Raw genomic sequence first — 15,057 nt, forward strand, 5'->3', positions numbered from 1 at the left:
AAGATATCCCACTTCTGATGATAGATTAGCGACTGTTAATCTGTCTTTTTAGTTTGATTAAAACACTAAATTCACAATAATACGCTTTATTACAACAAACGTACTTTAACCCTCGACATCTAAAGCTTGACTGCCTGGTTCTTTCTTAAGAACTGCCCCGATTATTAAATGTAAACAAATACTTCAGATTTGCTTATAAAACAAAACTAGTCTAAATAGATGTGAGCACGTCGCATCGGTCCATCGGTGAAGGTGATGACGTAAGCTAACATGTATAATAGGTTTGAAGCAATGGTCAGAATATTCGTTAACATATACCATTTCTATTGATATTAATGTTAAAATTATCCACAAATCAACTTTTTTTAGGTAACGGCGGATGAAGAAATTTACATCAGTAATGGAACTCTTTCACATTTTATAAATATACAAGAACAAAGTATGCAATTTTGTCCTGAAATTGTCACCTGGACTTTAAACGGCGTGGTACTAATTTGGAGAAAGGCTCTAGTTGGCGAAACTATCACACCCGATAAATGCTGTAAGAATCTTATAAGGACGTGTTTGTATAATCCCAATAAGGGGCCCTACTGGTCTGGAGGACTGATGAACAATACTGATTTAAATGAAACTTGTGAAAAATGTGACAAAATTACAGAAGACATTATTGATATCGGAAAGTTACCACTTGCTAAACAAATCGACGAATTAAATCGTACTATAACTAAAAGCAAATCCCAATTACATACTCCGGAGCTTTACTCAATATCAAAAATTTTATCTAATGTTGCATCAAAAAGTTCAAATTTAAGCAAAAGCACTGTTAACGAATTTGTTGAGGTTGTAGATAAATTAATGGATTTAGATGAGAATATCTTAAGAGATTCACAAGACAAACTAAACACTACCGATAACATTCTATATGCAATAGATAAATTATTAATTGGAAGTACAAACGACGTTCATTCTATACATATAACTTCACGAAAAACTCATCAAGGTAGTGGCATTTTGGGCTGGTCATTATTTCAAAATATGTCTTTGGAGCCCTTAATGGAAAACAACTCTACTCTACATCAAATTTCGAAAACAAATGCAGTCGTTAGTGTTTTATTTTCTTTCATACACAACGAAGATGAAGTGTGTGATACGGTTCTTTCTATTTTTAATAACATCAAATTATTTATTGATAAGCCCAGTATTTCAAAAGACGTTTTTAAATTTATTCCCAACATCCTTAGAGATTGTTCAAGTAATAACAATGATGATGTTAATGTTACGATTGTGGTGAAAATAAATCATAGACCTAAACATAATGTAGGTTGTATGCACTGGCAATACGGTTTAAATACTACCCGCGCTATTAAGGGTTTTTGGAAAAATAATTCTGTGGCAAACATGAATTATTTCCCTTATTTAATTTGTAATTACAATCATATGACGCACTTTGGAATGTTAATTGGCGATGTCGAAGATGATCCAGCATTAAGTTTGGTGTCTGCATTAGGTGGCACTATGACATTTGTGGGCGCTGTGATTTTGTTTGTAATGATATACATAGAAAGGACGAAATTAACTAAGGCTAATATTATGTTTATTAATTTTTTGATTGTTATTGTAGTTATGCCAATATTTATGTTTGCAGCCGAAATATTAAACAAACCTGACACTCAGTTACTTTGTCAAATATCAGGTGTCCTCCTACATTACTTTCTTCTGTTACAATTTGTTTTTTCTTCGTTTATAGCATATTTTCATTATTTACGATTTGTCGTAATAGTACGAAAAGTTGAAGACATAGCAATTAATTGTACTATAATAGCCTGGTTTATTCCAATTATACCTGTCCTTATTTTCGCAAGTATTTCTCTAGATAACTATAAAAACAAAAACTTATGTTTCCTATCTGGGTTAAATAAAAAACTAGGTGTTGTCCTACCAATTTCTTTGTCACTAACAATAAACATTATTCTTTTTTTTCTCATCTTTAAGAGTCTCCAAAAATCAGTATCTTCAGACAATCAAAGTCAAAGAAAGAAATATATTTATAAATGGGGATATTCATATGTTTTGATTTCTGGAGTAAGTTGGATTTTTGGTCTATTAACACTTTTAAATGCAGGAATTTTGTACAGTTATGTGTTTACTACTTTGGGCTCTATACAAGGTTTTTTGCTGTCGCTTAGTTTTATTAAGAACGAATCCCAAAAATCCAAAGGAAAATATGTTGTAAGTGATACAGTTGCATATTCACAAGTTTCAACAAAGAAACCTAAATAACGATATACATTTTTTGTAGATACTTTTTAATTATATTATAAATATTACTTAATAAAATGTAGTTTTTTTATTAATCTAAATATATATTTGTTATTATATAGTTAATTGCAAATTCATATTATAAAAAATATAAATAAGTTAGGTTTGTTAAACAAGCTACCTACACATTGTTAGTAGAGTGGTTGGAAAATAAACAGTAAGATGATGTAATTTATACTATCAGTAATAGGAAATATTTTTGAAACAATTATCTATTTATCAATATATCTAACTAGAACCTATATTACACTTTTAGTCCTAATAAGGAAAATGTTGGTTTCCAATTTTTGTCTTATTATATTTTTTGTTGTTTTTGACAATAGAGCGTGCCAAGACGTAAGTTAAATATTTATTTATTAGAGCCTTATAAACTATTATTTACTTATAGGTGATGAAAACACCAATTAACTGTAACACCGGTGAGTAGTTGAAGAGTTGTTAATAGCCTATGTTAAACAGGAAGGAGTTAGATTTTTCATTACATTTAGATATTTTTTAGAATCATCTGAAGAATATGTGAATTCTTGTCCTGACGGATATCAAGTGTTGAGTGAAATCGTATCAGTATTTTGGCCAGAACCTGTTACCTACTGTTATAAGATAATTAAAACCAACTTTAAGGACGAAGGCAAAATATGTCCATATTCGACATACGTTTACAGAGACTTTTTACAAACCAAATGCTCCTTTTCTCACTGGGTGCCGATAAAAAGAAATTTTATTTATGAACATTTTTACTGGACAACGTGGGAGAATTACAGGAACTATGGGAATGTATCAGAAGAAATTTATTTTTCCACGAATAACTGCGTCATATTCAATCATTTTACAAAACAACTCGAATCGAAAGATTGCAATTCTCTTGAATATTTTATTTGCTTGCATCCTGTCATTCTTACAGCAACTACACCTAATAATGATGAAGTTTTTATACCATTTAATTACACTAGATATTATTACAGTAGTAAAGAAAATTGTGAAACTAGTTCGGAACCTATGAACATTCAGCCTAAGGTGGATTTCCAGAGTTATTCACAAACAGTGGTACAGATAAACAGAAACGCAACTTGCTGGAATTCCAAAGAAATAGAAACGGAATCATTTATTTCACCTCATAAAATATTAAACATTGTGGAATACTTTCAAATTTATAATACAACTTCATTCGTGGGAATGATAAAATGTTATGGAAGTGATAAAAATAAAAGGTATGTGGAAGAAATCGATGTTAGATTAGATAGACTAGGTTCGATGGCGTATCCATGTCTATACTATTGGTGTGTGCGTATGGATAATCAATTCAGAGGCCGTATAAAAACTGACGTGTATATGGACCTCAACGAAGATATAGATTATTGGGCAATCAAAATTGCGATTAAAAACACACAGTTCTCTAATTTGTTCAATAAATTGTGGCTACGTGAAAAGGCATCTATAACCAAATCAAGTATTATTCCAAATAACTATGTTTCTGAGACAATCCCTATTATACTTGTATATTATGATTTAGAACGATCAGCTAAGTTTGTAATACAAGTTTCATCATCTAAAGATGATTTGGTGAAGTCAATAAAATATATATACTTTTCAGGATCTATACTATATAAATGGTTCCCCGTAATTGATGTAGAATATATTAAAAGTATTTGGTTTTGCCCGGAAAATACCACAGTCTCTTTAAACAATATAAAACTAACATGGCCCAAGACAAGAATTCGTGAAACTACTACACCTCAGGAGTGTTGTCAAAATGAAGTCACCAGGACTTGTATCGAAGATTTGTTACTAGGTGCTTTCTGGTCTTATACAAATGTAACGTGTGAAAAATGTCATAATGTTGCTTCGAATATATTGGATATTAATATTATACAAATAAAAAACCAAACTGATAGTATTAAACAAGAACCTAGAATAAAACGAACTGAATTAACTGAAAAGATTAAAAAAGAGTTTAATAACAGTAAAAAAGACAGCAATATTTCATCCATGGATAAATTTCAAAAGAAACTCACAATAAATATTTTTTTACAAAGGAAACGTTATATGGTTGAAGAAGAAAACCAGTGGGAAGAGTATAACGGCACTTTGGAAAAAGACAGTTTTGATACACTTCAAAAAAAATACGTGACAAAGCCTTATTCCACTACCAAAGATGTTGTTTCGCAGAAGAAACCTTACATGGTCGATAATATAAAACAGTGGGAAGCAAACAATAACATTTTAGAAGAACACGTATCAGAAATTGAAGAAATGGAGGAAATCTTTAGGGGTAAAGAACAGAATCGTGTTAATAATACATCTATAAACAGAGGACGATTTCAGGTAAACCAGAACGAATTTGACCTTGAAAACGAAAGACAATATGAAAGAGTTGACAATCAATCATTTTGTCCGACAGAAACAACTATTTCTCTAAATAACTTAAAACTAACTTGGATGGAAACACGTATTGGAGTGACTACAGTTCCCTCGGAATGTTGTGAAAATCTTCTAATCAGAACATGTTTGATGAATTCTGAAAATAATGCTTTATGGTCTGACGTGGAAAACGTAAGGTGTGAGGAGTGCAAAGGACTGACTAAAGATCTTTATGACCTTGAATATTCAAATCTAACTGATATTGAAAAAATTACAAATTTGAAAGAACTTACCAATAAAAATAAATTAAAAATTGATACAAAGGGTTTGTATTATATGTCTTTAATTTTGTCAGAAATTAAGTTTAACAGTTCTGATTTAGATATTGATATTGTCAGAAATTTTACAACTATACTTGATGAAATAATGGACCTGAAAGAGGAGATATTAACAGAATCACAAATCAAATTAAATGCAACTGACAACATTTTATTTTCATTAGATAACATTCTACGTAGTTATAAAAAACATTTTTATTCACGCCACATATTTTCGCAAACAGCTAATAAAACTAGTGGCATTTTAGGCTGGTCTTTGTCTGAAAATAGAACCTTATTGCCATTAATGGAAAACAATTCAACTCTACAACATATTACTGAAAGTAACGCTACAGCCAGTGCTCTTTTGTCAAATTCTGACAATCAAAATTGTGATCTTGTATATTCATTTATGGATACTCATACATTGTTTAACGAAGACTCAGGCATATCGAAGTCGATTTCCAATAACATCCCAATTATTATTAGAGATTGCCCCAACGAAGAAAGCAACATTAATGTCACTATTATAGTCAAATTAGATCGGGAGTATAATAATTTTGGTTGCATGCATTGGGAATATGGCCTGAATAGTTCCTCGAAAATTGCCTCCAAAGGATTTTGGAAATATAATTCGTTTCCAGACTTACAGTATCGTCGTTACATAATTTGTAAGTACAATCACTTGACACATTTTGGTATGTTAATTAGCGATATTGAAGATAACCGTGCCTTAAGTATAATAACAACTTTGGGATCTTCGTTTTCATTTGTTGGAGCACTCATTCTCTTTGCAGATATGTACATAAAACGAATCAGATTAACGAAAGCGAATATAATGTTTATTAATTTTGTTATTGTAATAGTAGTTATTCCAATATTTATGTACGGGGCCGATTTACTCAATAAGGAAAGTACAGAAGTTTATTGTAAAATGGCCGGAGTATTTTTACATTATTTGGTTCTTACTCAATTTACATTTTCTTCCATAATAGCGTATTTTCACTACCTGCGTTTTGTAGTAATATTTAGAAATGTTGAGGATGTTGCAATAAAATGTACGATAATTGCTCTGACTGTGCCAGTAATTCCTGTTTCCATTTTTGCACTCATTTCATTGGACAACCATAAAAATGAAGAATTATGTTTTCTGTCCGGATTTAATAAAAAAGTTGGTGTTGTTATTCCAATACTTATGTCTTTAACTTTTAATATATCATTGTTCTTTGTAATATTTAGAAGCCTAAAGAAATCTTATTTAAAAGGACAACCAGGACGAAAAAACACCTACATATATAAATGGGGGTATTCTTTTACTTTAATTTCATGTGTAGGTTGGATTTTTGGTATGTTAGTTACTCTTGATGGTGGAATTTTTTTCAGTTATGTTTTTTCGATTTTGTCGTCCCTACAAGGCTTTTTATTAACACTTAGTTTTATAAGAAACGAAGCCCAAAAATTCGTTAAAAAAAATACTTCAGTTTCATTCAATTATTATATTAAAATATCTCAGAATCAGATTTCCACTAATCATTCTTAATTTATAGTATATTTTGTTACTTTTTGTTAATGTAATTGTAGAATAAGATTAATGTATTGTTACAATAATATAATAAATTTTAAAAAATGTAATGATTTGTCTAATAATTTTATCATGTGTTGTTATTTTCTGTAAATACTTCCTCAACTTGGAGAACATTAATTCGGCATAAAAATCAAGTACAGATTAATGAAACGGTACTTAGCTAAGAAAAAATTCTTAATGTCGCAAACATCATTTAGTATCATTGCATTTTGGCATACTTTTATTAAGAAGTCGATACAATAAAATTGTAAGAAAATATTTTTATGGATTATAAATGGTTCGTAAAATAACTTATGAAAATGTATAGAGACGACGATTAAGTCTAACAGTAATAGCTCCTCAATTCACTTAATTACCAATTAAAACGTCTGAAAGATCACCGTTACAAACGGATTAACTGAAATAAAATTCAACGATGATCCTTTTACAGAATACGAATAATTATCTCAGACATTTAAAATATCCATGGACCCGTTTATATGGAATTAATTGATGATTTTGGATCGATTACTCAAACAAGCGTCTTCTCGGCTTAAACGGTCCGTAAACTGGGTCTTCAGACGGCTGATACCATGAAATATAGATCCACTATCGCAAACTTTATTGCTGTTGTCGTTCGATGCAGCTCGTGCATCGCAATCCGATGTGTACACTGCAATAAATGTATTCTAGCCCTTTACTTATTTACCGTTTACGAAGACTTAAATTTAAACAGCCATTTTTTTCAGATTTTCTAAATGTCTACAATTTACCTAAATTATTTAGTTAGTCCACAGAATATTTTTATTTTATTGCTGTAAATATTTTACATCCAGAAGGTTCTATTCCAATTAGTAAGGCCACAAAAATTAAATAAACCACAAGGTTGAAATCTTTATTTCATTAAATTTTCAATTAAGGACCTACGGACAAGATCAACTGAATCGTCGATTGGTAACATTACGTAGTGTAGATGTGGCGTATCTTCACGTGTAAAAGTGTGTTCGTGGGTCGACATATCGACTGTGTTTTGTTAAGATTTGAGTCGTGCACTCTAGATGTGTCTTCTCTCTTAGTTGGGCAAGAGATGCCAAGACGCAATTCCAATAGGTATAAATTGGTTAAAATGGAACTTTTGTCTGTGAATAAGAGCAAGGTTGCAATTTTTATTGGACATTTAACATCAATTGATTATTAATCGAATCGTATGACCTAGGCATTACTTTTTTGAAATCAACGAGGAATGTTGAATCGTTACACATAAAAGGTAAATTTTATCCATTGTGTTTGTTTTCTTTACAATAGAATTGGATGATTTATTCTTTTTCAACTACCACAAGCTCATTTTCTATCACACATTTGATGAGGCAATAATCTGTTAAAAATTGAGGTGATTGGGCAACAAGCAATCATTATCCAGATAGATTTTCTTCTCAAAGGAATAAAATGCATTCAAACTTAGGTCAGTGTCGGATTCATGGCAAAGTCGTATAAAAGCCAGACGCGATAATTAGTTGCTAATAGTTGATTTTTTCCAGTTAAAATAAAATTAATGAAACTGAAAGTTGTTTTGTAGTGAAATACTTATTAACATATGTGTTGTGATCGTATCTCCTTATTTGAATCGTTTAATTTAGCACATACATGACAGTTACCTAATTTTATGTAATTGCTCTTTATCAGAATTGAAGAAAAATATCTTAATAACGTTGGCTTTGTTAACGTTAAGATTAATTGGGTAATCTTCGTTAATGTTACTCTTTGTCCTAGGATTAACTATGGTTAAAAGACACGCGTCTAAGATTTTATTTAAATATAACTTTGTATAAAAATTTCTTGATAAAGAAAATTAATTTCAATATTGTTCTGTAAACACTAAAGTTCATGCCGCATTATCCTAATGCCATTAAGTTTATGATAAAATTTCTCATTGTTTTAAATTGTTTGCGAAGGCGAAATGGCATTAACATTGTTATTGTTGCACTCACACATTAAATACCACATTTTTAGTTTGTCAAGATTATAGCAGCAAAGCAGGAAGACCCTATTCATACACGTTGAAATTGATATTGGAGCTAAATCAACGACACATCTCTAGTTAGATGCATGGTACCTGGTACAGTTGTGAAACTTATTTTATACAATGGTGATTTCAAATAGGTTTCATGACTGTAAGAAGTTAACAAAGGGCATTTGATATGCAGCATAGGTAATGACAAGACGTCATGTTGAAATTTAATTAATTTGAGCAATAAACATCTAATTAGACTTCGTAAGAGGTATAAGAAACAAAAACACATAACATTTTAATGAATTATAGTAATTCACTTTGTTAGTAATTTTATCTAGAATTATCACTTACTGCGATGATACGTTTAGTTCTAAATATTTGCATCACTGTGATTGTAGCAGGATCTTTCCTGCTATGGTTTTCGAAGGTTAAATTAACGATGAGAGGATTGTATGTTGCAGGTAAAAGTGTGCTTTTTTATTATCAAATTTACAAGCACCTATTCATCCTTATAAAGTCATTTTACGTGCGATCTTTTTTATTGCTGAACTAATTAAAGAACACATAAATCGTTATATTTAGATTTTACTAAGAAGACAGCTCAAATTCTATGCAATTATTGAATATATGTGGCTATTTCGTCCATTTACTCTTCCACAAATAAACCAATGCTACATTTTTAATCGATATACAGGACAAGAAAAAATAAAAATGTTATTAAATATAATAAAAGCATTTAAATTTAATACTGAATCTCAATTGAGCTTGGTCTTCACTCTGCATGTTATTTTAAGTAAAATAATAAATATATTTAAAAACTTATTTCATACCTAATTAAAAATTCATTGCAGAGATATAAATTAATTAGTAAATTCTAATCACACCTATACTATTATCATTATCATTTTTTAATAATAACATAACAATAATATAATTTAGAAAATCTAAATAAAAAGTTTTTCCTAAAGTAAATAATACTTCCCAATTTTAAATTAGAAAAACAAAATAATGTTTTCTTATATTTTCGTGACCAATTCTATTTAAATTTGAATTATATTATCCTAAAATACATACCTACAGTGTAACGAACTTTTTCCATAATGATACAGTTGCATAGATATTGGGGATTCACCTTTTTTTCTCGTCGTATTTTCTAAGATACTGAATATAAAGCCTCTAATAATACTTGCCCAATTTAAAAAAGGTATTTTTGATTAAATTTGATTACCACATTCATTTTTTTTATATTTTTATTTGTATTTGTAATAAGTAGATATCAATAAAATAATGTGCACAAATTCTGTACAAGAAAAAATGCTAATAATAAAAAAATAGAGTCAAACAAAATCATTAATTAATTAAAAAAAAATTTACTTACCATAAAAAATGAGCAAACAAACTACATCACAGAACAACAGAACCAATTTGTTCGAGTGCCGTTGCATTTGCAATTTCCATTAAAATTTCAATTGATTGCTGCACTTCGTTAATGACTAATTAGTTATCAGTTACACGGACGATATGTGGAAGATGAGCGCGACAGTTACCTTTCCCCTAGACAAAGTAACGCGGTGCTTACGCAATGTACAATTCACCAAATAAAAATGGCCATTAGCGGCTAAAAATTGCAAAAATATGGTGGATGTGTACTAAATACATGAATGCTGTGAATCACGATCGCTTTAGGTATATAAAGTGAAGATGCATCTTGGTATTCATTCAATAGTTCTCGTTCTATTTATGTAGTTGGAGGTTCGTGGTTTTCAGGGTACTTCTATGTAGATTTATCTGTTTGGGGGTTTTCAGTGATAACTAGTGAATTATTCTCAATATGAATAAGGTAAATATTTATTAAATAATAAATAATTTTATTAAATTATTTTTTTTAATGTTTACTAATTTTATTATATTTAATTTATTCGTCAGAAACATACTATATTTAATTAATTAATTCATTCACTAATTAATTTAGATAAATTTAAAATCAGTGTAATTATAATATTAATTTTATATTGTAATTGTAGTATTTACTGTTCAATTAATTTAAAAAAATAATAATAAATTTTATACAACATAAAGAAAATATACATTATAAATTGAAATATGTCGTCGAACATCATTATTATTGCTCATTTTAATTGCATGGAAAAGTTATGTCCTTATTTCACTTTGAAACATTGCAAATCAAAGGAATACTTACTTGAGCAAGTTCACCTTACATTTACCATAAAGGCATTAAAACATTTCAATATGAGCAATCAAAGAACTATATCCATATTCATTGGAATGATTTAATCGAGATTGCCAACCAACATTCAGATGAACCTTATATGAAGCTATTTAATGTCCACAAAGTGGATGCAATTGTTGCATTACTTAAGTATGTTTTTGTTTATTGCCAGTTTATAGTATTTAAACAACATTTAGATGGTAAAAATTATGATACGCATTCAAAGTTTCAGTTTTGATCATAAATATTATAATTTTTATTATATTATATTTGAATTTTTTTCAGTTAATAACACTCTTGTTACTTACGTGGTGTGTCATAGTTCAAAGTGAACCGCCAGTTAATTCGTATTTGCCACCAAACGGAAATGGCAATGGAAATGGAAGTAAGTACAATACCTTTCTCTAAAACTAAATAACAATCTACCGATTTAGTACTTCTTGTTATCTCAATTATTTCTATTAGATGGTTATCCAGCGAGTACTTATGGGCCTCCTGGTTATACACCAGGAAGACCAATAAATGGTAACGGTAATGGCAATGGAAATGGTAACGGAAACGGCAATGGAAATGGTAATGGAAACGGCAATGGCTATCCAGCCCCGCCTCCAGTGTATGGACCACCAACTAACGGAAATGGTAATGGAAACGGTAATGGAAATGGTAATGGAAATGGTAACGGTAAGCTTTCGGTCATATCTATCATATCGTACTCTGTACTCTGCATATTTGTCAATAGGAGGTAGAGACCTGAACGGTGACCAAAGACCTGGAACTAGCTATTTGCCACCTAACGGTAATGGCAATGGTAACGGCAACGGAAAACCTGGTCCCTCATATTTACCTCCAAGTGCAACATATGGTGTTCCAAATGGTAACGGTAATGGTAATGGTAACGGAAAATCAAACGGTAATGGAAACGGCAACGGCAATGGAAGGGGAAATGGAAACGGTAATGGTAATGGATACAGTAACGGCAATGGAAACGGTGGACCACCAGCACCTGTGTACGGACCACCTACAAATGGAAATGGTAAGAGAAATTGTATTCTCATATATGTTAATTAAATTTTTACCAATAAATATTAATAATTAATTGACAGGTAATGGAAATGGCAATGGAAATGGCAATGGTCGTCCCCCACCGGTATATGGCCCACCAAAGAATGGTAATGGTAACGGCAACGGTAATGGTAACGGAAATGGCAATGGAAATGGAAGACCAGGACCTTCATATTTGCCACCTAATGGTAATGGAAACGGAAATGGGAATGGAGCACCACCTCCACCAGTCTACGGTCCCCCAAAGAATGGTAATGGCAATGGTAATGGCAACGGCAATGGCAATGGTAATGGCAACGGCAATGGCAACGGAAACGGAAGACCTGCGCCCACATATGGAGCTCCAGTAAATGGAAATGGTATGTCGTGTCACAGATATTATGTTATTTCACAAGAAATTTATGGTAATTTAATAGCGGCAGTTTATTTTGAACAAATATTGATATGTCATTGAATTCTATATTTTAAAATGTTCAACTTGAGATTAGACAACCCATTTTACATTCACAGTAATGCTTTCGTTATATATTTTATAAGGAAATTATTAAATTTCAGTAAATAACTTCCATCAGAAAATACCAATAGTTGCATTTTAAATTAAGACTGAAGGGTGCTTTACTTTTATACATTGTACAATTTGTTTCAAATAATCAAAAACTTACTCCAAATACACCCAAATTCATAATAGTAACACAATTGTTGTCATAAAAATGGTACATAATTCTGCCTTTGATTGTTTCATCAACAAAGACGACTAGTCGATGTTGTAGTACCTTGACATTAATTAATTGTTGATCTAACGTGAATTGTGAACATCGCACTCAGTTCTTAACAGGACTAGTCGTTGAACGAGTATTAAGATTTGTTCAGTACATGATTTTACATTTGAGACTAATAAACTTAAAAAGAGAAGATGGAAAGAGTAGAGGATTTAGCTCTTCTAAAGGAACCTCAAGTAAGATGGTTTTAATATTAAATGGAAGACAATATTTAAATTCGAATATATTTGAATCTCATAAATTATTTCTTTTAGGTAACGGTAATGGAAACGGCAGACCAGGTGGCAGCTACTTGCCCCCAAATGGTAACGGTAATGGAAATGGTGGGGGAAGACCAGGTTCTACTTACGGACCTCCGAATGGAAATGGTAATTAAATTCATTATAAACTAAAAAATATTAATCTAAATTTATGTAATCTGTATTGCCCTTTTACTTCATCAATTTAAATTATGGCATTTAGGTAATGGCAATGGAAAACCACCAAGTCCAATGTACGGGCCCCCACAAAATGGTAATGGTAACGGAAATGGGAATGGAAATGGAAACGGAAATGGTAACGGAAATGGCAATGGAAATGGAGGATATCCATCTAATGGTACGTATATTAAAATTAATTTTATAATCGTATTAATTTTATAATTGTTAATTGCTATTTATCATAAATAAGGGAATGGTGGATACCCATCAGGAGGACCAAATGGTTATGGTGGTGGAGAAGAAGAAAGCACTGTAAGTTATTTAATTTTGTTATAACTTAAGATTATATATCTATATTTCATCTATGGCAATATTTATTGCAACTTACGGCCATGTATGGATTTCAGGAACCAGCGAAGTACGAATTCGAATACCAGGTAACTGATGAGGAGAGCGGCAACGATTTCGGACATAAGGAGCAAAGGGATGGTGATTTAACCACAGGCGAGTACAATGTCCTGTTGCCAGATGGCAGGAAGCAAATAGTAACTTACGAAGCGGATCTCGACGGTTACAAACCAGTTGTTACCTACGAAGGTAGACGAATATTCTATTTTGGGGCTTTTGCTTAGAAAATTTTAGCGAAATTTTAGGTACTGCACGCTAACATTGTATATAGAATCAGTGATGATTTCTTTAATAATCATGTAAATATTGTATATACCTTAGTTGAGTGGTTTTGACGTAGAAGGTTTGGGAAATGGATTTTAGAAGTGTAAATTAATTTTGGAAGAATAATTCAATTCATGGTAAGATAGATTATTTGATAGTTCAGCGGTAAGTTGCCCCATCTAACATAAATAGAAATATTTATCGGTTGATTCAAGGAGTATGTTTATGCCTTTAGATGTAAATTTCTAAAAAAACTATACGCAGGTGTTGGTAGATTTGTTGAGATAATTAGAAAATTAAATTTACCTTGTAAATATTTAATTAAACTATTCTATTAATTTATATTGTTTTATGAAGCCTGTTGTCTTATTGTAGAAACTGGAAATGGTGGATATCCCAGTGGAGGACCAAATGGAAATGGAAATGGATATCCGTCGAACGGAAATGGTAATGGAAATGGATACCCTTCAAATGGAAATGGTATATTTAATGTGAATTTTCTTAATACTTAACTTATTAATTAAACTAAATAGGATGAAATATAGAATATAAATTAATATTTATCATCAAATTTAACCTCGTTATTAACACAAACTCATTTAGTTATTAAATACGTATACTTAAAATATCAATTTTTTTCAGGGAATGGGAACGGAAATGGGAGAAACGGATATTCTTATTAATTGTTTTGAATTCGCTCTGTTTTCGAACACTATATTAACGATAATCAATGAATCAGGTATATGCGACAATTATGTTGAATTTTAAAAATGTATAGAAATCCAAAGTACAAAAGCTTAAAGCCATGTCTCAATAAACCATTTTTTATACTCGCAAACTAGTAACATTTTGTTTAGCTCAAATGTTTGTGTATATGTATAAAATTAACGTAGTATTGTAGAAGTAGTGAGAAGAATGGTAGTCACTAAAATGTAAAATCAGATGAGCATCGAAAAAATCATAAAAAATATTTAATTTGAAGTAATCACACAATAACCATTTTAAAATAGAATTTAAATAAGAATTATCCATTACTTAAACCATAAAAAAGTGAAACCACGTTTTAAACGGATTATTTGTGATTAATTTCATTTGCAGCTTGTTAGTCAATAAGTCGTAGTTAGAGTAGAACTTAAATTGAACGAACTGATGACAACTGCCTTGATAATGGTTCTGAACTGTACTGCCAACATATATTTTATTACTAGGTGTAACTATGTTAGTTGTTTTTAGATGATGTATATAAAATATGTAATAATTTATAACAATAAAACTATTTATTTAATTTGAAATGTTTTATTTATTATAAACTGCAGTAATATTCTA

The 15,057-nt window shown here is 30.6% G+C and overlaps 2 protein-coding genes across 2 annotated transcripts; both read left to right on the forward strand.

Annotated features, from left to right (window-relative positions):
* Positions 1–4,362: 4,362 nt before the first annotated feature.
* LOC126264501 (adhesion G protein-coupled receptor E5-like) lies at positions 4,363–6,480 on the forward strand (the record flags this gene model as incomplete). Its single annotated transcript, XM_049962760.1, has 2 exons — positions 4,363–4,588; positions 5,060–6,480. Coding segments are annotated over exons 1-2 (1,647 nt in total), but the record flags the coding sequence as incomplete, so codon positions are not given.
* Positions 6,481–10,340: 3,860 nt separating this feature from the next.
* On the forward strand, positions 10,341–14,830 carry LOC109598201 (pro-resilin-like). Its single transcript, XM_049962761.1, has 11 exons — positions 10,341–10,409; positions 11,085–11,169; positions 11,265–11,480; positions 11,539–11,832; positions 11,903–12,220; positions 12,895–13,008; positions 13,103–13,237; positions 13,310–13,371; positions 13,467–13,656; positions 14,107–14,211; positions 14,374–14,830. The coding sequence occupies exons 1-11, from the start codon at positions 10,401–10,403 to the stop codon at positions 14,412–14,414; spliced, it is 1,569 nt and encodes a 522-aa protein (XP_049818718.1). The 5' UTR covers positions 10,341–10,400; the 3' UTR covers positions 14,415–14,830.
* The last annotated feature ends 227 nt before the right edge of the window (positions 14,831–15,057 follow it).

This window comes from Aethina tumida, chromosome 2, assembly GCF_024364675.1.
Source record: "Aethina tumida isolate Nest 87 chromosome 2, icAetTumi1.1, whole genome shotgun sequence".
Lineage (NCBI taxonomy): Eukaryota > Metazoa > Arthropoda > Insecta > Coleoptera > Nitidulidae > Aethina > Aethina tumida.

Coding starts and splice junctions, on each gene's coding strand:
- LOC109598201 (XM_049962761.1), top strand. Junction 11,481..11,538: donor TGGTAATGGAAATGGTAACG/GTAAGCTTTCGG, acceptor ATTTGTCAATAG/GAGGTAGAGACCTGAACGGT. Junction 12,221..12,894: donor AGCTCCAGTAAATGGAAATG/GTATGTCGTGTC, acceptor TATTTCTTTTAG/GTAACGGTAATGGAAACGGC.